The 21,935-nt window shown below is 37.6% G+C and overlaps 1 protein-coding gene across 3 annotated transcripts; it reads left to right on the top strand.

Annotated features, from left to right (window-relative positions):
• The first annotated feature begins 996 nt into the window (after nt 1-996).
• LOC128937378 (uncharacterized) lies at nt 997-20,358 on the top strand. Of its 3 annotated transcripts, XM_054277030.1 has the most exons (13): nt 997-1,063; nt 1,504-1,685; nt 1,889-1,965; nt 7,697-7,772; nt 11,135-11,266; nt 12,142-12,265; nt 14,565-14,625; nt 14,728-14,774; nt 15,216-15,291; nt 16,163-16,264; nt 16,823-17,734; nt 18,525-18,635; nt 19,767-20,358. In XM_054277030.1, exons 3-13 carry the CDS (start codon nt 1,937-1,939, stop codon nt 20,077-20,079), a joined length of 1,983 nt encoding a protein of 660 aa, XP_054133005.1. In that variant the 5' UTR covers nt 997-1,063; nt 1,504-1,685; nt 1,889-1,936; the 3' UTR covers nt 20,080-20,358. The 3 variants fall into 3 exon arrangements, with proteins under 3 accessions (XP_054133005.1, XP_054133007.1, XP_054133006.1); XM_054277032.1 differs by lacking the exon at nt 1,889-1,965; XM_054277031.1 differs by lacking the exon at nt 1,504-1,685 and having other exon boundaries at nt 1,032-1,063.
• Nucleotides 20,359-21,935: the final 1,577 nt, after the last annotated feature.

The following is a 21,935-nucleotide window of genomic DNA, read 5'->3' on the forward strand; positions in this document are numbered from 1 at the left end:
GCAAGTTTTCCCTTTTCAAAAAGGACTCCGCTCTCAGCTATGGTTATGCAAATCCACACATTCAAAACCAAGAGCTATTCCTGATCTATAGCAGCAGTGTTATTAACAAAATGTTCTCTCTTGTCCTTTTCAATTTCTACTGACATCCCAAAGACTCAGGTTAAAATGAACTTCAATGAATGATTCAATTAAAAATATAAGTGCTGATGTTTAGTGATTATACAGGAAATTTTAAAAAATGGTCAAAGGTTAAATAATACTGAAAGAAATGAAGAGGCGTGATCTATCAGATGATACTGAGCACCAAGAGACTCATCCAATGCATCCAATGCATCATTAGCAGCATATAGAAAGGGGATTTGTAAATTCCATAAATGAGGCACATCAGAACTGCTGCCCCAAAGAACTTACTGAAGACTGAAGGAAGTCTTTGAGGGAAAAGATACTACACAGCAAAGAAAAACAGTCAAAAAAAAGATATGCCTAGCATATTTACTGTACTTGCTCCATGAGCCGTGGGAAAGGATACCGTATCAAGCAGAAATAAAAACATATTAACAAAAAAATTCTGACGACCAACATTACAACAGTTGTTTCACAGTAAATCATGGTTTAACTTTTCAGAACGTGCTTCTGATACTGACAACCATCCCGACTGCCTCCCACAGACACCACCTCAGAGCGGCGTGCAGGAGCACACGGCAATAACAAATGTCAAGAACTTTTAAAATTGGCTTAAGCAAGAGAGATGATTAGCTGCTTTTTAAATCGACATCACTTGCACGTCCTTGACTACCGGAGGTGGCGTACCTCCACACATCCAGCCGAACAACCCCGCACCAGCATTCCCGGGGATACCGCGCTCCCGGGGCCCGGCCCGGCCTCTCCACGCCCCGCCCCGCGCACGCGCGGAGCCGCCGCTGCCCCTCGCCCCATTGGCCGCGCTCCCCGCTCCGCGCCCCGCCCCGCCCCGCCGCCGCCGCGCAGGCGCAGTCGCGGCCCTTTCGGGAAGGTTCTGTGTCGCACCAGCCTTTCCTTCCTCCGCCAGGGAAATCCTGTCCGGGTACGGGCCGCCCGCAGCCCCGCTCCTCTCCGCCCCGCCCCGCCGCCGCACGGGCTCTTCCCCGTCACCGTGTGCAGCCCGCGCCCTTCCCCTCACAGCCCGCCCGCCTCCCTCCACAGCAGCCTGCCCGCCCCCCGCAGCCGGGCCGCGACTTCCCCCTGCCCCGGTCTTGTTTGTCCCTGCCCCGAGCTTAGCCGCTGTCGAGCCCTGGGCCGGCCCCGCAGCCGGTCCTGCCCCGGGGACATGCGGCTGTGAGGGGCAGCCTCATCAGCATCATCCGTGCAGCGGGGCCATGGGGGCCGCTCCCCTCGCCCCCCTCCCAGCCCGGGCCCCCCAAGGTTGGCGGGCGCCCGGCGGCCAGCGGGGTCGGACCGCTGTAGGTTAGGGGGGAGCAGGTGACGGTCCTTCCATTGCTGAGGTGCCGGCCTCGCCTCTTGCAGCTACCTGGAGGTTCTTCTCCTTGAGACGGGTTCTAACTGGGAGCGCAAGGGCGGAATAGACGGCTCCGAGCCGCAGAGTGGGACAGCCAGGAAGATCTTCGTGCCTGCAGCGCTGCTGCCAGAGTTACAGAGAAACCTGCCGCCTCTCCTCTCTCTTTCTTGTGATCACCTGGAGAGGAGAGGTGAGTTGTCTTTCCCTCTTGTCGCGCAGTAGCAGTGGAGAAGTAGGCTAGCTTGCAAGGTGCAGAACTTGTTCAGGACGGCTTCAAGCCCCAGCTGGCTGCTTGGTTTGTTTTACTTGAGACTCAGCCCTATACAAAGGCCCGCTGATGGAGAAAGAGATTAGCACCGTGTTAACCGCGCGGTTCTCTCTCCTTTGCTGCAGTGCCCACTTTCACCGCTGCCTCCTGCTCTGCCTGCTCCTGCTTTCAGCATGGTAAAGAAGAACACTATCCCTGATGGGTAAGTATCCCTCACACTAAGCAAGAGGCAGGAGCGGGCATCCCACAGAGAGGGGCACTGACTGCCCCAGGCGCTTTCTTGCCTCAAGCGTCTTCACCACCTACAGACAGGTTAAGGTAGGTATCTTCTCCAAGACAGGAACAGCCCAGCTATTCATTCCCCAGGTGAGTATAATGCTCCAGCCTGTCTGTAAACACTTCTCCTTCATCGGCCACACACAGTTCCTGCTTCCTAATCTTTTTACCCCCAAGTGTATGTTTACTTGGGAAATGGGAGAGTAGTCCATACTCCTGGCTACTCGTGTTTGCTACTAGAACTGGCCGAAGAGTTGATAAGATGGGAGCAGGTGGTTGCATGCACAAGATCAAGGAATATTTTTGTGAATTCGGATCCAGAAACATCTCGTGGTTTTGTTTCTAACAAGAGTATGACAGAAATGTTGTATCAGCAAAAATAATCCCAAATTATTCTAAATGCGCTATACAGGCCTTGTGATGACTTGATTAGAGTGTATATGTGGACCACAGAATGATGTCAATTAAAACATATACAATTCTATTCTTCAGCTCTAATAAAGCACAAGAAATGAAGTCCAAATTGAGAGTTTTAACCCATGTGTTCTTGATGGCATCAGTACAAACTTTTGGATAGGAGGGTATGCTGAGATAACGGCACACTGTAGTGGGGCAATAACTTGCAGTTTATACATTATTTGAGGAAAGAATTACATTATGCTGGTTTCAGGGGGAGTATTAAGTAGGTTTATTAAGAGCATTCTTAGGAGGAGCAATAAGATACAGAAAACATGCGCTCCTGTAATATTTGTTGGGCCAAAAACCAGTAAATAGAAACAAAAGAAGAACAGAATTTAAAAAATAAAGAAGCGGACGAGTTTGCATGGCTGACAAGCTCAAGGATTAAAATTAGAATAAACTTTCAAAAAAGCTGTTTAAACATGTGTTTCTCTGAAAATTTCTATGAAATTTCAGTTACATGTTAGATGTGAGCTAAAGTGGATTAGTTTTTAAGCAGCGATTCAGAAATTGGAAAACAATTAGTTGTCCTTGCTTTCTTCATCCTTGGAAATTGTTACTAAAACTTTGAGAATCAAGTGCTCGTTTCTTCTTTCTTATCCCCCCCTCGCATTTGAACTGGAGGAGCTGTGAGGTTACACGGATTTCTTAAGTATGGAAGAATCCATGGACTGTACTTTTGACTTCTACAATTGGAAACTAATACCTTTCAGGGAGCGAAACAGCTACTGTAAAATATTTGGTTATAACGTTAGTATCACCTTTTGACAAAGTGCCTGATACTGAAGTGCTTTAAACTTCTCCAGATAGTTTTTATACTGCTAAGAAATGAAGCTAGACATCCACAGTAACAGGGGCTTGGCAGTAATGAAGTTGAAGGCCTTGTCAGCCCCTCGGTCTCATGCAGCAGGATGTGGATGTCACCCTTGTGCTAGCACAACATGCTGTTCTTCACTGTCAGTTCAGTAAGCCAGGAAGAAATAGAAGTGAACCCTGGAAGGGACTTAAGGAGACTAGTTTGAGTATAGGTCATCCTGCATATGCAATTTATTGGCCCCACAAATAGGTGTTGGCAGAAGTGGGATTGTGGTACCCTGGAGCATAAGGACAAGTGCAGACTGTGGAAGCACAACCTCAGTCTCCATGTTGTAATAGCAATACTCTAACTCTTTGGGTTTAATGGTTCTGCAAGAGATAAGGAGAGTGACACTAAATAGTGGCATCTTTTGTCTTCCTCTTAGTGCCTCAATTTTTAACACTTTTAATCCAGACTTCATTATGCTAATTCAAGCAATACAATAAATTTGGGGTTTCAGTTAAGGTGGTAAGTAGAAATAGCGCAACTAAACAAGAAACGGTGAACCTTTTTTTAGGACAAGGGGTAATGACTTTAAAGATGAAGAGGCTTACATCAGATGTAAGGAAGAAATTTTTCACTATAAAGATGGTGATGCATAGGAATGGGTTGCCCAGAGAAGTTCTGGGTGCCCTTCCCTGCAAGTGTTTTCAAGGCTGGTTGGATGTGTCTTTGAACAACCTGGTCTAGTGGAAGGTGTCCCTTCCTGTGACAGGAGAGTTGGAACTAGATGATGTTTGAGGCTTCCTCCAACCCAAGCCATTCTATGATAAAGGAAATTATATTTCTTTTTTACCACTAATGTCTTGGAGCAGAGCTATGGTGTACTGTCCATTGCAGTCTTAAACCTACAAAATAGTGCTGGCGCTAATTTTGTAGCAAAATGAGACATCAGTGTAGAATAGTGGTTCAAGTGACTCCTTGCACTGGTTTCCACATGGAGTCAAGTTCTGGTTCTTCACAGTGTCTGAACTGGTTTTAACCTTCAGTAGTTGTGTACTCTAATGTTTTAGTGAAGAATTAGACAGTCCAAGCTGCCTAACAACTCATAAAATACTATGATGTTTTTACAAATTTATACTCATTTGTGCTTCAGCATCCAAAATCCTGCTGTGTGTATAATTACATAAACTCCAATTTTGAAGAGCATCTGCAGAAATGTCACCTTCTGGCAAGTTTCCCTTAAATAGTATAAAAAATACTGAGTGGAGTCTTTTTGTTAGAAGGGCAAAGCTGAATTATTTTTGCCAATCGACTATAAATATACTTCTTTAACTGAATTTTTTCTGCCCAGACTTAAAGCATCAGCATTTTCATTTAGACAGGAATATTAAATACTGTGGCATAATGGATTGTGCATGTTCAACAGTGAGTGGGAGAGAAGGATGATATTTTATTTGTGAAAGTATTTCCTATCATCAGTTTTGAATCGGGTGTCTATAGAGGTGTGGAAATCAATTGGAAAATCAGGCTGCATGTATATCATGCAGTATCAGTGGCCAAAAAAAGGGAAAAGAGGTTCCAAGTAGTATTTTCTAAATGGTCTTGGTAGAGGTGACAGTAGTTGTAAAAGTAAATCTTACAATGAATCAGTTCTAAACCAGAACATTTTACTGGAAATTAAAGCTTCCATATGACCTTAACAATGTTAATGTTAAAATAAATTATGAGAAAAACATTTGTTCCACATCTGGCTAAATTATAACTTTAAAACCAAAGCAGATATAAAATATGCAGCTGGATGTAATCCATAATCAGTTTCTTCATGCCCAGCCTGGTTTCCACTCAAGCCTCTGTTGCTCTTAGTCCCTGGTACAGGGATGATGATGGTGCCAGCTCTTGTGATAACGCCTCTGACTCCTGCCCTTCTTGCTTCCACTCACGTTCAGGCAGGACACAAATCACGTGTCACAAGTCTCACTCACACTGCTAAAATGCTTAGTTAAGGCTTTGCTCCTGTAATTCCTGTTTATGTGACCATGTGCAGATGATCACCTTGGATCATTCTGCCTTTATCTGTACTTACTCTGTAAGAGTTTGATGTTCTCTAGTCCAGGCCACTTTGAATTCCCAACCATGTTCCTTTGTTGAGAACAGAACAAATGTGAATTTATTTCCGTAGCTAATCTTTGGTTCATTTCAATCTGCTGGTTTTATTTTTAGTTCTGCAGAGTGTGCTGAAATTTCCTTTTTAAATACCATTTTAAAGATAACATGGAGCACATACCCTTTATGTTTTTGATGAAAAGTGCCTTCTGCTCATTTTCTACCATAGCGCTGTCAGCAGCTTTTGAGTTTCTTGCTGATTGTGCAGATTTTTTTTTCTAGGAGGATTGAAATGGCTTTAAATACAAGAGAATAAAACCCCAAGTTTATTAAGGTCTGACAACAAATTGGCTAATCCTGGGGTATTGTTCTGTAAATCCCCAAATATGAAAAAAAGTTCAGAATTTTTACAAAGCCTTTTTTACATTGTTAATTAAAGAAAATAAGATTTAAAAGCCTTTTTTGATACTTTCTTTTTGACTTTTGAATGCTCTTCTCTATAATAATTATGGTTTATTTCCACTCATAGATTTCCAAGAGAAAGCAGGTTAAAACAGCACTGAATTTCTGATTGAAATTGATTAATGTACAATTTACATCTCTTAAATAGGAGTAAATGGAACAGTCTCAGATTTGTTTTCATACTTCACAGCAAGCATAAAGCTACCAGACTCCAGAGTTTACAAACTTAAAAATTCACTTAAGAGGACTTACCTTGCAAAAAAATTAGAATTTAGTCAAAGGTTTTATTTGAAACAGCTCTCAGTTATCTCATCTCTAGCTATCCCTTACACTTTCTCTCCTTATGTCTGCCTTCTACAGACCAGCTGTTTGCAGCAGCTTTCCTGATGATGAGTTGTGATTACTCCTGTGTTACTTCATTTGTTGTCCATTAAACTGAGCACTTGTGTGTCTGCACTGTGAGCCTTCATCTGTTCTTTGCCTCATGATGAAGGTTACAGAGAGAAGTTAGTGCTAAAGACGTGGCTGTGGGAGATTGTTATGTGGTTTGTTAATATCAAATACACTTCAGTCACCCTGCTTTGTGTTTGCTTTGTTACTTCCAAGCATCTCTGAATGGTGATGTTGTTATTTATACAACATGACAAACATAATTATAGATATTTCATTGAGAATTTTTCCAGCCAACTTCTAGTTTTTATGGTCCAATACAGGATATGTGAACAAAGCAAAGTAGTCAGTAGTTAGAATATTTTAAAATTAAATACTTTGTTTATTTCATTAAATGTTGTAGCTTTATGAACATCAGAAAGGAATCTAGAAGCTGTTGGATGCTCTCTTCAAAGAGAGAGATTAATTTAAGCATTAATCCAGAAAATTGCAAGGGAGTGGACAACAGTGTTAAAGAATCTCGTGGAAATGTTTTGTATTTTAATAGTTGAGATATTAGCCAAAAATGCAAAAAGTCTGTGTAGATTTTAAGTCATCCAGCTGCACCTTGTTAGGTTATAGAGACAACTTGCACTTGCAGAAGAAGAAATAATAGTTCTGAGTTTAGAAAGTAAACCTCTTTGAAGGTAAAATTGATCTCCTGATTAACTTGTTTTCCTCTTCAGATAATGCTTTTCATCCTTTTTTAAAAATTGAAATCTCTGAAATATTATATATGGAGAGCTTTTTCAGCACAATGCAGAACTTGTGCATACCAGCTCTTTGTGGTTTTGGAATTACAGGTGTTTTGAGTGTTGTAACAAGTCTTCTTATTGGTGATTTGTGATAGGTTTTGTTGTGATGGAATAGTCTCTCTATTTTTCAAAATGGTGAGAGAAAGTTCAATCAAGAGTGTTTCTTTGAAAAAGAAGCATATTAAAAAGGAAACATTTTTGGAAAATACTGATTATCTGTATTGTTAATGAAAGTAAACTTTGCATTTCATTGTCAATTAAATGATTGATGTGTGCCTATGGCAACTTTTTTAAGGTATTTGATTCAGTCAGGTTGAAAAATGCCCACCAACTACAACAAACATTTTTACCTGTTGAACTTTACACATCTGCTTTGCTTTATATTGGTGCTACTTGTTTGTAAATGTTATTCTGCCATTTTGAGGAGAGGAATTTCCTGGAAGTTGAAGAAGAAGGAAGGAAAAAGACTCTTTTCAAGCATCCTGATGATACTTTGAAACTGCTTCATGGAATAATTGCAAATCTGGGGACCTAATTAGACTTTATGATAGCAGCAATTTTTATGTGCTTTGTGCTGCGGGTGTCCTCTGTTGGATCATGCAACTTGAAAATCTTTAAAATGTAATATTTCAATATTTCTTTCCTTCCAGATGGCGGAGTTTGACACCAGTTGGACAGCCTATTCCAGGAACAAGATTTATTGCATTCAAAGTACCTTTAAAAGGGGTATGTATAAAAGTAACTGCAAATTGGCTGTATAAGATAAACTGCAAAAGCAATAAAAAATAGCTTGACTATACATGCAAATTTCAAGAAAGTTTTTTAAAAAATAATTTATTCAGATTTAAGCCTTTCAACCATCTGGCTTTTAAAAATATTATTCTATATTTTTATTATTTTTCTTTATTTCTGATGTTACTCTTTTTATTTATCTTTTAAAAATAATCAAGCTTCTAAATCAATCAGCATACTTCATTTGATAACTATTAAGTGCCTAAATGAATAATCTTATTAAATATCTTTTCATGGCTGTTTTAAGAAAATCATATGGAAGAGTTTATGATATGAATAACAGTCTAGGCAGTGTAAGCCAAAGTATAATTTTATGGAAATTAAGCACTCATTGAAGAATACCAGCCACTGCAGAACTTGTAAAACTATAGATCCAAATTGGCAATTTCATAAGCAAAAAGCTTCAGTGAATCTGATGGGAATGTATTATAGCTAAAAAAGAAGTCTTCATAGATTTCTCCTATTTTACTAATTAATTAGTTTATGAAGTACCTTTATTAGTATTTCCTTTAGAGTCTTGCTAGCTTGAAGTGCCATCCTAAGCTATTAAATACACCGAGTTAAATCTTTAAATTCTTTGTTTCTACAATATGTGGAGGTTGTGTTGTAGAGACTGTTCAGTTCTTTAGTGCCTAGGCCTTTTTGGAGGCATAGGGCAAATTAGTGTTAATTTTTACAGAAGGGCAAATAGGACAAGTGCAGCATAAATTGACTTCTACAAGTCCTTGCTTTAGATACAGAGAAAATAAATGTTTCCAAGCACTTTTAAAGTACAGTGGTCTGACATAACTCTAGCAGTTAAAGGGAAGTGTTCTGTCTAAGCTTTTGTCTTCAGATTGCTCTCTAGTATCCATTCACAAAAATTTTGGTTCTTTGGGTATATTACTACGCATTATGTTTTCAGTCACCATTCAGTTCAGTTTTATTAGGAATGACTGAAGTGAAATGCAGGATTTGCTTCCTGCAGCTGCCTTTACAGCTTTAGGATGATGGTTTGGTTCCTTGGACACCAAGGGTCTCATACTTAACATGTCATGTTCTCCAAGATGTGGATGGATTGTACAGCAGTTGTGTGATTTTCCACCAAGACTGCCAGTCAACAAATCAAGCTGTGAATATAAAATCCAGTAGATTTATAATTGGCTTCTTTACTCTTGTCACAAGGACCACTCCACATCAGCCTGTAACTCATTTCCTGTCCTACTTATCTCACTGGGGCGTAGATCTGTGTTCTGGGAAGCTGTCTTGGCCAGACATAAAGTCTGGTACCCAAGGATGCAAAATCTGTAACATTTCTGTCCCTTCAGCTTGTTCAGTTTCAACTATGCCAGACAGAGAAGTGACAAATCTGCCAGAGACTGTGTGCTTGAAGGCCACAGAGTTTGTGGCAGAACACACATAAAATGTGTGACTGGCTTTGCAGAGGTGGTCAGTAAATCTGTCTGAAGATGCTGAAGACCTGATTGGTTGTAGTTTGTTGGAAGTCCCATTATTTATTAAATTGGTGGAACAGACCTCTTAAATATGCAGCAGTTTGCTTCTTTGATGTGTATTAGGAACTTGATTGGTGATGTCTTCCAAAGGGAGACAACATATTTTCAGTATTTGAAGATACAGGGTTGTCATCTTAGAAGATGTGCTGTTAGTAAAGATCATATGTTTACTTGGAAGGATTTTCTGTCTTTCCTTTCACATCACCATTATAATGCTAACAGTAACTTGTAGTGTAGTAAGAATTGGGCAAGTTCTTTCCCATGCCATTAGGAGGATTTTTAGAGTTGATTTGGATTTCTCACATTCTCAAAGCCCTATTAAGCACCTAAACTACTGAATAGTCAGCAAGAGTTTTTCAGAAAATTCCAGAGCCTTTCAAAACATAGTGTTTCATAACACATATAACTGTCTACTCAATCAATATGTTTGGAGATACCTTACTTTTGTAAATTACATTCCTCCTCAGTTTCTGTCATGTCATATAGTAAAAACTCTTTAATATTCTACCATAGACCTTTTGCAGATTCACCTTTGTCACCTCAAAGTTGTGAAGTTCAGTTTCAGATTAGACTAAGAGTCACTGCTGAGTAGCAGTGACATAACTGACTCATATTCATTTTGTTTAAATGTCTACAACATCCACTTTTTTCAGCAATGCACTGATGTCTGAAATACATAGGACTGAATACTTTATTACTTCCTTTCTATCCTCCTCCTCCTTTTCAGCTCAAGCTTCCTAATCACATACCAGCTTTGATATGACTGCCCTGCTGTTTATTCTTTACTTCAGTTTCCTGTCTCTATTTCCAGACTCAAGTTCTTGCTAGCATTTTACATTAGAGTCTGTACAGTCAAAACAAGGAATGGTTAGTTACCCTATAGCATCTGTGGTTCTAAGAAGTATGTGGTCTGTGGCTGCCTTCCTTTCCAATAGTTCTGAGTCCAGTCTGCTTGAATTTCTTGTTGACAAAGGAACTGACAGGTGGTTGAGGCTGCTGCATCTTTTGCCACTGTCTTTATTGGTTCTGGCTGAGCCTGTGTCAAAAGGCTCTCACAATGGACAAGTGCACTGTTCAGAGAAAATCCAGTCTTGAGTATATGAGCCATTTTCATACCTAAAGTGAAGAACACATTTCAAAAACCACAGCTACAATAGGGTGAGTAAACATTTTTCTCACTGTTTGTCAAATGAAATGAATTATTCATTATCCACCAACACACAGCTTTCTTAGTCACGATATTTGGTCTTAGTTAATATTCCCCAGTGCTAAATGATATGCAAGTACACTCTGTCAAGAGATGAAGGAGGGATAAAAATGTCTGCACAACATTTGTGGGAAGAAAGTTAAACCTTTAGAAATGAACTCTTGTATCACAATTTCTTATGTTTTATATGAAATGCACTTCTAGTTTTGAGTTACTGTGCAGGACAAAATTTGGGGGAAGTACATTTTAGTGTTTTGCTTTTTGGTGTGTTTAGTTATATAAAAATCAATATATACATGCTGCAGTTTTCAGAATTTTTGTGCCTGTCAAGTTATAGCTAATTTTAATAATGTTTGTTACACTGTACAAGCAGAAATGCTCACATTGCCTTGCATTTTCATCTAAATAGGAATACATAAATTTTTGCTTTCTTTTTGGTTCCTCTTACCTGTATAATACATGGATGTGGTTCTGATAATTAAACACTCTCTTTTAAATATTGATGTTTCCTAGTACTAATTAAAACAGCTGAATATTATAAATGTCTTACTATTAGAATGTAAAAAGAATATGTTTCTTTTCCATTTTCTTTTTAGGCAATTAACCAGAGGCTTACCCCAACCCAGAAATTTACACCAAAAGACTTAATTGCTGCAATGAAAGCCCTAAATGTGGAGCTTGGATTAATTATTGATTTAACATACACCACACGATACTATGAAGTTAAGGTAACAAAAGCCTAAGAAAAATGTAAAATAGTTTCTGCAACTTTTGTTTTAAAGTGTTCATACATTTTCTTACCTTGAATTTGGATAGACAAGCTATCTAGACTACTTTTATGTCTCCAATAGAAAATAAATGTTTTATCACAAAGGAAATAGCTCATTCTCCCAGCTAGTTGCATTTATGGCTGATTAGTATTATGGTAACTCAGTAATGGATGAAGATTTCAGTGCCAGGCACTGCACAAAAAGTGAAGAAGGGTTGTATCCTGTGTCCTGAAGATATTCTCATTTATTCCTAGCTAGTTCTTTTTACTGATCCTCAGTGAAATCCCCTTAAGAAGGTGTACATTTTTAAACTACTTTATCAATTTAAAAGTTTTGCCTGGATGGTTCAAACAATTGTGATTAGTCAGCCTCCTGTTGAAAAGGAGAATAAATGACATTGTTATATCAGAATGCAAATCTTTGTATACACATGGGCTCTAGGAATTAAGGGAGTGAATTTGTGAGTATGTACATGGTTGTGGGTAGGAGGGACAAATACTGCTAATAATTGTAAAATGGGTTAGAATGGAATGCCAAGAAACTACTCACTACTCCCTTAGTTAATGTGCAGACTTATTAGCAGGGATAAATAAATCTTATGTGGAAACTGTTCCTTGTCTGACATGGTCTTTAATGTAGAAATGTTAGTGGTAGTTTCTGTGAGTTTATTTCTATAAAATTGTGTCAAGATTGTTTTCAGTTCCTATTCAGGATTTGAACAACTGGTTTACATTGTCATTATGTTGTATACTGATTAAGGTTTCTCATTGTTGCAAGACTTCAGTATTTTTTACCATTGCTTTTTTCTTCTTTTTTTTTTTTTTTTTTGTTAGGATTTACCTAAAAGTGTGCAGTATAAGAAACTTTACACTGTTGGGCTGGAAGTCCCTGATAATGCTACTATCCTACAGTTCAAAAAGTGGGTCAGAAAATTCCTTTGGGAAAATGCAGGAAATGGTAAATATCAGCATCCTGTACTGTAAAAAAACTCACCAAAATTTTATTTCAGTACTAAACATGTCATTTACTAGTTTCAATATTCAATAAAATGTATGACACCAGGGAACTCAGGCTTTTTGCAGCACTTTCCACTTCATTATCATGATAAGATCCATTATGCAAACCTCTGTGTATCTTTTTTTTCAATCAAAACATGTTTTTTTCAAAAATGACTGGTAACTTAAATGTGCTTCCTAATAGCGTCACATTTGTATTATGTGTCTAAGTAACTGCAGCAAGGCCTTCCTCTGTGTGACCCAATTGTTTACCATCAGCTGAGTGAGTGTTGGAGCTAGCAGCCCTTGGTGGGTGTTTGAAATAGCACTGGGTCTCTGATGGCACTGGGCACTGATCTGCGTGAGCAGCTTCAGTCCATTGAGTCTGATGTAGTGTTCTTTGCCTTAGGAGTCCATTATTGCCCTCAGGTCTGAGCAGTTCTTGAAAATCTGATCACAGACCCGGTGTCGGTGTTTCCACAGTGTGGCTGTGCTGCTATTTCAGTGTCTGTGCTACAGGACAGTTCTTGGCTGAGATTAGATAAGGTGCTTTTTGTGAAAATAATTTAGTGTGTGTTTTGCCACAGTGTGTTTGTAGCTTTAAGCTTCCCACTCCTTTTGGCAGTGAGCAGATTAGGCTGATTTTACCTGTTTGTTAATCCAATAATGATGGACCATTCTTTCATGCCTTTTTGTGTTGTTTGCTGTGGTTCCTTTGGCATTCCCTTTTAGAAAGTAGAGATATTAACTGCCCAAGTGTATAGAGTTTTTACTGCAAAGCATAACCAGGGTCTTCCTGTAGCTGATCAATTGTTTTGTGAAAAAGTTCTGACCTTAATTTCAGATATAAGAGCCTGAATTAGAACTGCTGGGAAGATGAAAAAGTATAAGAAAAAGCCTTTGTCCTTGCTCAGGAAGTTAGTTCTTCCTTTGCTCTTTTTTGGCTTAAGGAAATTACCTGGTGATTATTAGTTTTCTTTTGGTTTGGATCTAGTGCATTTTTGTGTGATAAAGAATAGTGTGTATCTGAATCTGATCTTGAGAGAATCAATTCTTGATTTGTTACTGGATGTTGACATGCAGTTATAGCTTGTAAGGGCATTTTGGCAGAGCTTATGTAACTTCTGAATTGAGAGAACTTTCCTCCTTGTAATTTGGCCTCTGTTTTAGATAATCCCTAAAATATCTCAGAATTCCTTTTACAAATACTTTTTAAGAAGGTGGTTCTTTTTTAGTGTTTGAGTTGTTAGGACATCAACTTGGAATGAACTTCTGTGGCAATTAGACTGTCGTGATCTGTGGCAAACACATTTTCTCTCAGTTATATTTTATGTCATTCAAAAGTTTATCAATGTCCTGTTTCAAAGACCATCTGTCACTACTGTCTCTGCCAAAACTCTATTCTTCTGATGATGATAATTTTTCTTCAAAAATCTAAAACTTGCCCTGCCTAAAACTTAATCAGTTATGCATTTATTCTTCTACCAGCTTTGCCCTTTATTGTTGTTCTCTATCCCCATTATTACATTCAGTATCTCAGATTTGGTTTTATAGACTAAGACAAGCTTCCTTCTTTTATGACCAACATAGTAGCCCTTTCTATATATATATTTTTTTTTTAACTTCTTTGTTTTTCATTACATTTCAATATGAATATAAGTAGTCTGGATGGGGTTTTACCAGTGCCTTGCATGACTGTATTAGAGTTTCCCTGTTTCTCTCATTTGAAGCACTCTGGCAATAGTAAGTTATTCTGCTTTTTAGCCTTTGGCCAATAATCTTTTTAAAAAATATTTCTGTAGAGATTACTGATCCTTTTTTCCTCCATGTATTATACTCCTAAGCTTTTCATACTTTCAGGTGCATTATGTGTAAGTTAAGTTCCTCAGTTCTACATTTGCTTTCAAACCTGTATTTTATTCTTTTTCTCTTGTTACTGCAATGGCTGAGGTTAGGTGCTTTACCTGCCATCACTCTCTTTTTTTCTACATTCTGCAGAGTCAGTCTCAGCCATCACAGGTTTGGAAGTAGTGAGCTAACAGCTGCTAGAGATCCAGCATGGAGAGGACATGTGTCTTGTCTGGACATGTCTCTTGTTTTACAGGCATGACAGTAGAATTTCTAAATAGCTAGCATTATTTATTATTACTTTGCTAGAAAAGCAGAGATTTTTTTTGTAAAAAAAAAAAAAAAAAAAGTTGTGCTAGCTTTCTATTAATTTCACTTCCTGGACTATTAAAGACTCTTTCCTTTTTTGACAGAGAAACTCATTGGTGTGCACTGTACTAATGGAATTAATAGAACTGGCTATCTTATTTGTAGGTAAGGCTGTGTGAAAGCAGAAATTATTCTTCACAAAAAGTAAGATCCTTATATTACTCTCTATTCCCTTTGGGACAATAACATAGTCATACTTTTCTTCAGGTATCTTATAGATGTTGAAGGCTGGGATCCAGAGGCAGCAATTCAGGGTAGGTATATATTTTGAACTAAGGCGCATGTCAGGTTGTACTTCACAATTACTAAAAACTCACAAATACAACAATTCTATTTTAGTATCTTTTCAGCAATTTCATGTGCTGACTTATATAGAAGATTTTATACCCAACTGTTGATTCTATTCCAGGCAGGACTTGAGCAATAGCAGATTGACAGCACAGGGGGAGTATGTTTTAGCTGCTTAAATTTTTTATTTTTACTTTAAAGAGTTTTCACTCATAGTTTGTTACCACTACTAGTTTCAGGGGTCTTTTTCAAAAATGCTGCAATGAAGCCAGCTTGCTGAAATATTTAATACCAAGTTAAAATTCTTTCAAATTCAGCATCTCATGTGGAACAGAAACTTGCCTTTCACATTTTTGTGGCTCAGTTTGACCACATTTCATGAGACTGTATTTTTTTCTTTTCTCTAGCTTTTGGTGATGCCAGAGGTCACCGTATGGATGGCCTTGTGTATCTCACAGATCTCAGGACGCAGCCGATGCGAAGGTGAGCAAAAGCTTTTAGTTGTGTTCCAGCATGTCTCCTGGCATTTTTAAAAGTTCATTTCCAGTCCTAAGCCAAAATTACTTCCCTCTTAAACCTCTAATATGAAACTACACATAGATGTAAAACATCTGTGTAGTAGTTTGTGTATTGTCAGATGAATAACATGAAGTGCAGTGTACTTTGTTCATCTTTCCAGTGTATATGGTTTGAAAGATTGTTTTTAATCTGACAGCTACTACTGAACATTGTTGTGCTTTTATCATACTGTGACAAGTGTATGATGTACTGAGTCTGTATTCTCTCAGAAGCTGAAAGGAGCCACTGCAAAGGTGTCTGTGTAAGCTCTGTGATCTGTCTGCTGTTGTTGGCACTGTAGAACAAGATATTACAAAAAAAAAAAAAAGTAGAACGGTTTTAAGAATAAAAAAAAATACAGGAAAGTGGAACATTGTTCTTGTCCCCTCTTTTCACAGTAGTTGTATTTCTGATGCTTAAGAACGTTATGTTTATCATTGTCTCCTAACAGCAGCCAACTTTTAACGTCTTCTTAAGGTATTTGTGCCAATGATGCCTTGTAGCAGTAAATGAATTTTAAAATTAATACCTGAGTGATTTGTTTCTTTTCCAGTTAATTGAAGGTCCTTTGTTTTGCTCTTATTGTTGTTTCATAGTCTGTGCAAGATTAAGTTGGAGTCATGTCAGATTTTTAAAATAAATTTACGAGATTAATATTTTCTGAGTTGTCTGTAGATTTTACTTAACATAAAATTTCTGTCATTCAGAACTGAAGAATTTTATGGGAGTGGGTTTTTTCTCTGTCAATAGTATGCTTTAAAAAGGAAGCTTATGTGAGATTTTTTTTCCCCCTTAGTAACCTTGGAATGGATGTGTGGGATGCAGATGAAGATATTATCCCACCACCACATGCAATGGAAGGATCTGTAGAGCGGTTCCCAAATGAAGATTTTCAGGGGTAATAGGCTGAAAAATGGAATTCAAAACAAAACAAAAAGCCAACTAACCAAAAACAAACAAACAAAAAAAGATAAAAAACCACAAAAGAATTGTTTCTTATTGAAAATACCATAGATACTCAAAAGAGATTTTATTAATATAGCCTACCCATGTAAAATGTATTTACAGAATTTGACAAAACAGCAACAAGATACGGGTAAGAAAGGGAATGTATGCTGTTAGAAGTCTGTAAGTAATTAGTTCACTTAGGAAAATGCAGTTTTACTTAGCCTGTCGTTCTTCATTGTTCTACAATAATCTGCAGTTATTTTTAATTAATTTTGAATCACTGGTTTTGCCTGTTTAACAAGTACTGTAGAGTTACAATTGAATGTTTGTCACAGCTTCTGCTTTAACACTGAGGGTTTTATAATCTTAGATACAGTTTGGATTATTAATACTTTTGATACCTTAATATTTGATGAAGGTCTTTCATATAAATTCTTGGTTAAAAATGAATTGTTTTCATTAATGACTTGTAGCACTTTTAAGTATGATATTCAATACTTCTTAACAGGTCTGGGAAAAGATTAAGAATTTATGATGACCACTCTCACAATGATTTGCAAGGACAGATGCAGCTGCGAGATTTTGACTTCGTTAATAAGGGGCCTGGACAAAGACGAAGGCCATTTCATGACCATCAAACTCAGGATGAATTAAGAGCATCAGTGCAGATGAGAAATTGGGACTACAACAGGGGACCAGAACAAAGAGCCTTTACTGATCACCAGTTTTATGATGATTATCAAGAAGACACGCAGCTGAAGGACCTAGACTTCAGTAGCAAGGGACATGGACAGAGTTTGAGACCTTTTCATGGGCACCAGTTTCATGATGATTTGCAAGCAGACAGGCAGTCTTTTGACTTCAACAGAGGACGGGATCAGAGGCAGAGATCCTTTTCTGACCATCCATCTCCTGATGATTTCCAGGAAGACAGACAGTCAAAGGATTTTGATTTCGGTGGCAGGGGCCGTGGCCAGAGACGAAAACTGTTCCGTGACCACCAATCTCATGATGAATTTCAGACTCAAATGCAGTTAAAAGAATTGGATTCTGCCAGTAGAGGTCCTGGCCAAAGACTAAGATCCTTCCATGACTATGAGTCAAATGATGGCTTGCAGTCACAGATGCAATTGGGAGATTTTGAATTTGTTAAGAGGGGTCGTGGACAGAGGTCGAGACCTTTCAATGATCACCAGCCTCGTAATGACTTAAAAACAGAGATGCAGCTGAAAGATTATGATAATAAAGGTCCTGGACAAAGGTGCAGACCTTTTCATGACCCTCAGCCTTATGATGGCTTACAGGAACAGACTCAATCAAAAGATTTTGATTATGGTAATAAAGGGCACGGACAAAGGCCAAGACCTTTTCATGATCATCCAGGCCACAATGACTTGCCACGTGAATGGTGTTCAGACAGGTAAAGCATCCTTGAGCTGTACGAACAGAAATAGAGCATAAAAATGTAAACCTCAGCAGTTTTAACTTAAATGAAGTATTTTTTTAAATTATTTTTTTAAAAACCAATCATCCTTTTTCTGTATAAATGATCAGTTCATTAACTTCTTGTTTTGACTTACTTGACTTAGGGTTTGATATAAGCTGGAGTGTTGCAGCTTCAAAAGCCAGTGTTTCCTTAATTAGAAGGTTGTGCGTCTTTAAAATTTGTGTTTCCTTTGCCTTTTAGTCAGCTTGAAACAAAACTCTTGTCCCACTTTGTTTTGTACAGAAACTTATGCTTAAAAAAAAGTCCTCTGGACAAAAGAGGATATGAAATTTTATTTATGCCTTCAGCCAAACACAGATAAACAGGAGCGCTACAAGGAAGTTTGATTTGCCTTTGTTTATCCCATGAGTTAATAATTTGTTAGAAATCTGCTTCAGAACTTGCATTATATTCTCACAGATACATACATCACTTACTAATAAACCTATAGGGTTCTGACATATTTCAAAATACTTTTAATATTGCAGAATGTATTTCAGATTCATTGGACTAGTTAAATTTGATTTGTTTCATTGTACAGCTAAAACAGAGAATGTTATTACAGTGAAGCATATGATTTTGAGGTATTAAATGAATACAGTTATTTCAATTTTTATTAAGTAATCTATTTTAAAAGAAGAAATATTTTATTTCATTTGATGTGTATTTTTCCCCAAATCTTACAACTGTCTTCTTAACATGCAATTCTTTTGGTTATTTGCAGAAGTCAGTCCTTTCCTTCCCATGAAAATGTACCAGAACCTCATTTCTCCTCATCTCCTTCACTTCACAGAGATTATGGGTCTGATAATGATGACTTTAACAGAAATTACAGGTAAGTGTCAGATATATACACTGTTTTCTGACTTACCTTTGTAGTATTACTCCCCCTGTTTCCAGCTCAGAAATACAAATTAACTGCACAGTGTAAAAATCTGTGTTAATATTTTTGCTTAAATGCAGTTTAACCCATTGGATCTGAGCACTGAGCAAATGAATGTGACTAATTTTTCCATTGATACTGAGTTTTGAGTGTTATTATTTTGTGAATCTATGACATAATCATTGACATGGCAAGCACAGTTCAAGCTAATGAACTACATAATGAAAATGGTGTGTCAGTGAGCAAAAAAGCAAAGGACAGATGCTATATTTAACTCAAGTGCTGTGCACAATGAGCTAAGGAGTTTTACTGTGCAGGGTGGGCAGACACTGAACTGGGTTGCCCAGAGCCATTGTCCCACATCCTTTTAAGAATGGACATAGCCCCTGTACAAACTCATCTAATGAGACTTAGTTTGAGTGACCCTGGCTACTTCTAGAGATCCTTTCCAGTCTGAGTGAATCTATGGTTCAATAAGGGAGAAGATTTTAAAATTTTAAAGATTGTTTTGAATTGGCTTTATACATCACTTACTTTACCAAACATGGAAGGTATTTAGAGTAAAGAGAATTGAAATATAAATATAAATACATATATACAGTATCTGCATTTTAGACCATTCCATGTGTATTTTATAGGAGAGTGAGTCTTCTATTGCAGAAAAATTAATAATTAAAATATTTTCCAAAATACATTATTGCCTGTTGAGGCTATGTACTAGAGAGCTATTGTTACATATTGTACACAAAAATGAAAACACAAATTTAGGAAAAAAAGTCCCCTAGGTAAAGATATCCTCAGTAAACCAGTAATTTTAATTGTAAACAGCACTTGAAACAAAACTTCATCTAGTAGAATTACTTACTGTAAAGAGCTGTAATTTTAATCACTAGAATTGGAAAGTTAATACAAACAAGTTTGCAATATCCATAGAGAGGATTTTAATTTCAGGGGTTAAAAATGAGAATGAGGGTTTGAATTGTTCTTTCAGTGTTAGACACAGTTCATTTCTATTGGTGGCCAGCAGCAATAAATCAACTGCTTTATTTCTATGAATTTCACTGTTCATATTTGTTCTTGCAGTAATCGACCACATTGTCCTGAAGACAATAGGAGAGTGCATCCCTCAGAGGAATTTCATAGAGGAAAAAACAGATTTGCACCATACTCTTCACGGACAATGCACCCATCTTCATCCATACACCAAGAAGATAGTTCAGTAGACTATGAAAGAAAGCATTTTCAGGGAGAAACTACCAGAAGCATGGAACAAAATAAAAGATTACCAGTTGTAACTGTTGATTACAATTATGGTCTGCCACTAGACTATGGACGTGAAGAGGATGAGAGATCCCATTATGATTTACCACCAAGAGACCACTACAACTGGAACTGAATAAAAAGGACAATGTTTGCTCAGCTTAGAATTGCTTTCACACATTTTATTTTGTATGTGGACCAATTTTTTTGAAAGCAAATTAGTTAAATGAAAATTTCAGTAGTAAAGTACAGGTCTCTATTGTAAGATTAGCTTCTACTGATATTTGGGTCTTTAAATTTATTAGGCTCTATTTGTTAAGTGTCATTGGAGACAATGTCTCTGTACACATGGAATTAAAGCAGTCCTTCCTTTTAGTAAAATCGCAACCCTGAAAGAAACAACCCCTTAAAACAAGCAACTTTCTGAGTGATTGTGTTTATTTTTTGTTTTACAGTTCTTTAAAATATATGTGATTTCCAGATGCATAATAAAACACTGCACTATCAGGTAGACTAGCATTGCAAGTATAGGGAAAATACTTAGAAATGAATGAAGCCAGGTTATGTACAGTTTTGAAAACAGAACTTTGAATTACTGCTAAAAGTCACTGCAGCACCACAGTTTACTTCCATATTATCTATACCATCCACTGAACTGACCTAGTTGCATTCTTTTTCATAGCAGAACTTTTCCCAGATTGCTAAGAACATGTAAACACTTGGAATTTGAATATTCTAAATGTCAAACTTGCTTTTCAGTAATTGGAATATTTCATCCTGATTGTGTATTTTTTCCTGATCCCTTAGGTTATCTATGTTTCAGAACAGCCCACTGCAGGTAAATGTCACCAGTTTCTCAGCAACAAATCCTAAGGAAGGTAGGTCATGTATGTCACCTTCACTGTCTCAACTGGCCAAGGACACTGGTGCCCATGTACTTGCACCTCCTTGTTTGTCAGTCACATCTGCCCCACTCCTCACTTCTGTTGTGTACTAGTTTCTTCTTACAGCAGAGCAATGTAATCAGAACAGCAAACTTATTTCTTCAGGTGAGCTCCTTTTAAGGGTCATGTATTGAACAGTCTCCTGAACTGCCTGTGGCTCTCACAAAGGCAGTGCCACAAGCTGTAACTGAATTTATGCCAGCAGCTGCCCAGTAGCACCTAGAACTCCTGCTATGGATAAGGAAATTGTTCCCTAGGATGAAAAGCTGTAGGTATTTCAATTTACCTAGTTTAATTACTATTAAACTTAGGTAAATTGAAATACCTACAGCTTTCATTACTATTACATTTTTAAAAAGTAATACTTGAAAAGGCATCACAATAAATAAGGATAAAGGTAGAGCATTATATTAAACAATTCAATGCAGGCTACTTAAGTCATACAGTTAAAACACTGCCTTAAAAGCAAAGCTTTAAAGCATCAAGCAAGAGAGCAAGAGGGTCTAGGTATACTCTAGAAAACTGGGGAAAAAAAGTGTTTGTACCAAAACCCAGAAAAGTTTTTTTTGGCTTTCAATGGCAGCATAAAACCCAGACTTCTGAATTCATGGTTCTGTACTAAATAAGAACTAGATTGGAGTATCTTGTAACTCCTGTTGTTTGGTAACACATGCAAACAGTTCCCCAAGTCAAAGGACTCCATGGGTATAAATTCATACTGCAAATGCTTCATTGCCTGTGCAACTGGTAGAACAACTTTGGCTTTGTTCATTGTACAAAGTAAATAGTTTTCTCATTTTCACAGCAGCTTTGTATTTCCCATTAAATTGTATTTGCCATCAAATCTGATGGTCAGCTCCATTCATGTGGTCTCAGGAATGAAGCCCTGTCTATATAAACCAGTTGTGGAACTGAACACTAAAAGTCATGAAAAGGCATTTGTTCCTTCACTTGGCTTTCTTTTTTTTTTTTTTTAACTTGAGCTGTAAGATGAGAATCTTTATCTACACTTCTTTATTTGGAAGAAAGAAAGATCTGCAACATGGGC

This window comes from Melozone crissalis, unplaced genomic scaffold (assembly GCF_028551555.1).
Source record: "Melozone crissalis strain CALT ecotype California unplaced genomic scaffold, PUWL_Pcris_2 ptg000019l_1, whole genome shotgun sequence".
Classification (NCBI taxonomy): domain Eukaryota; kingdom Metazoa; phylum Chordata; class Aves; order Passeriformes; family Passerellidae; genus Melozone; species Melozone crissalis.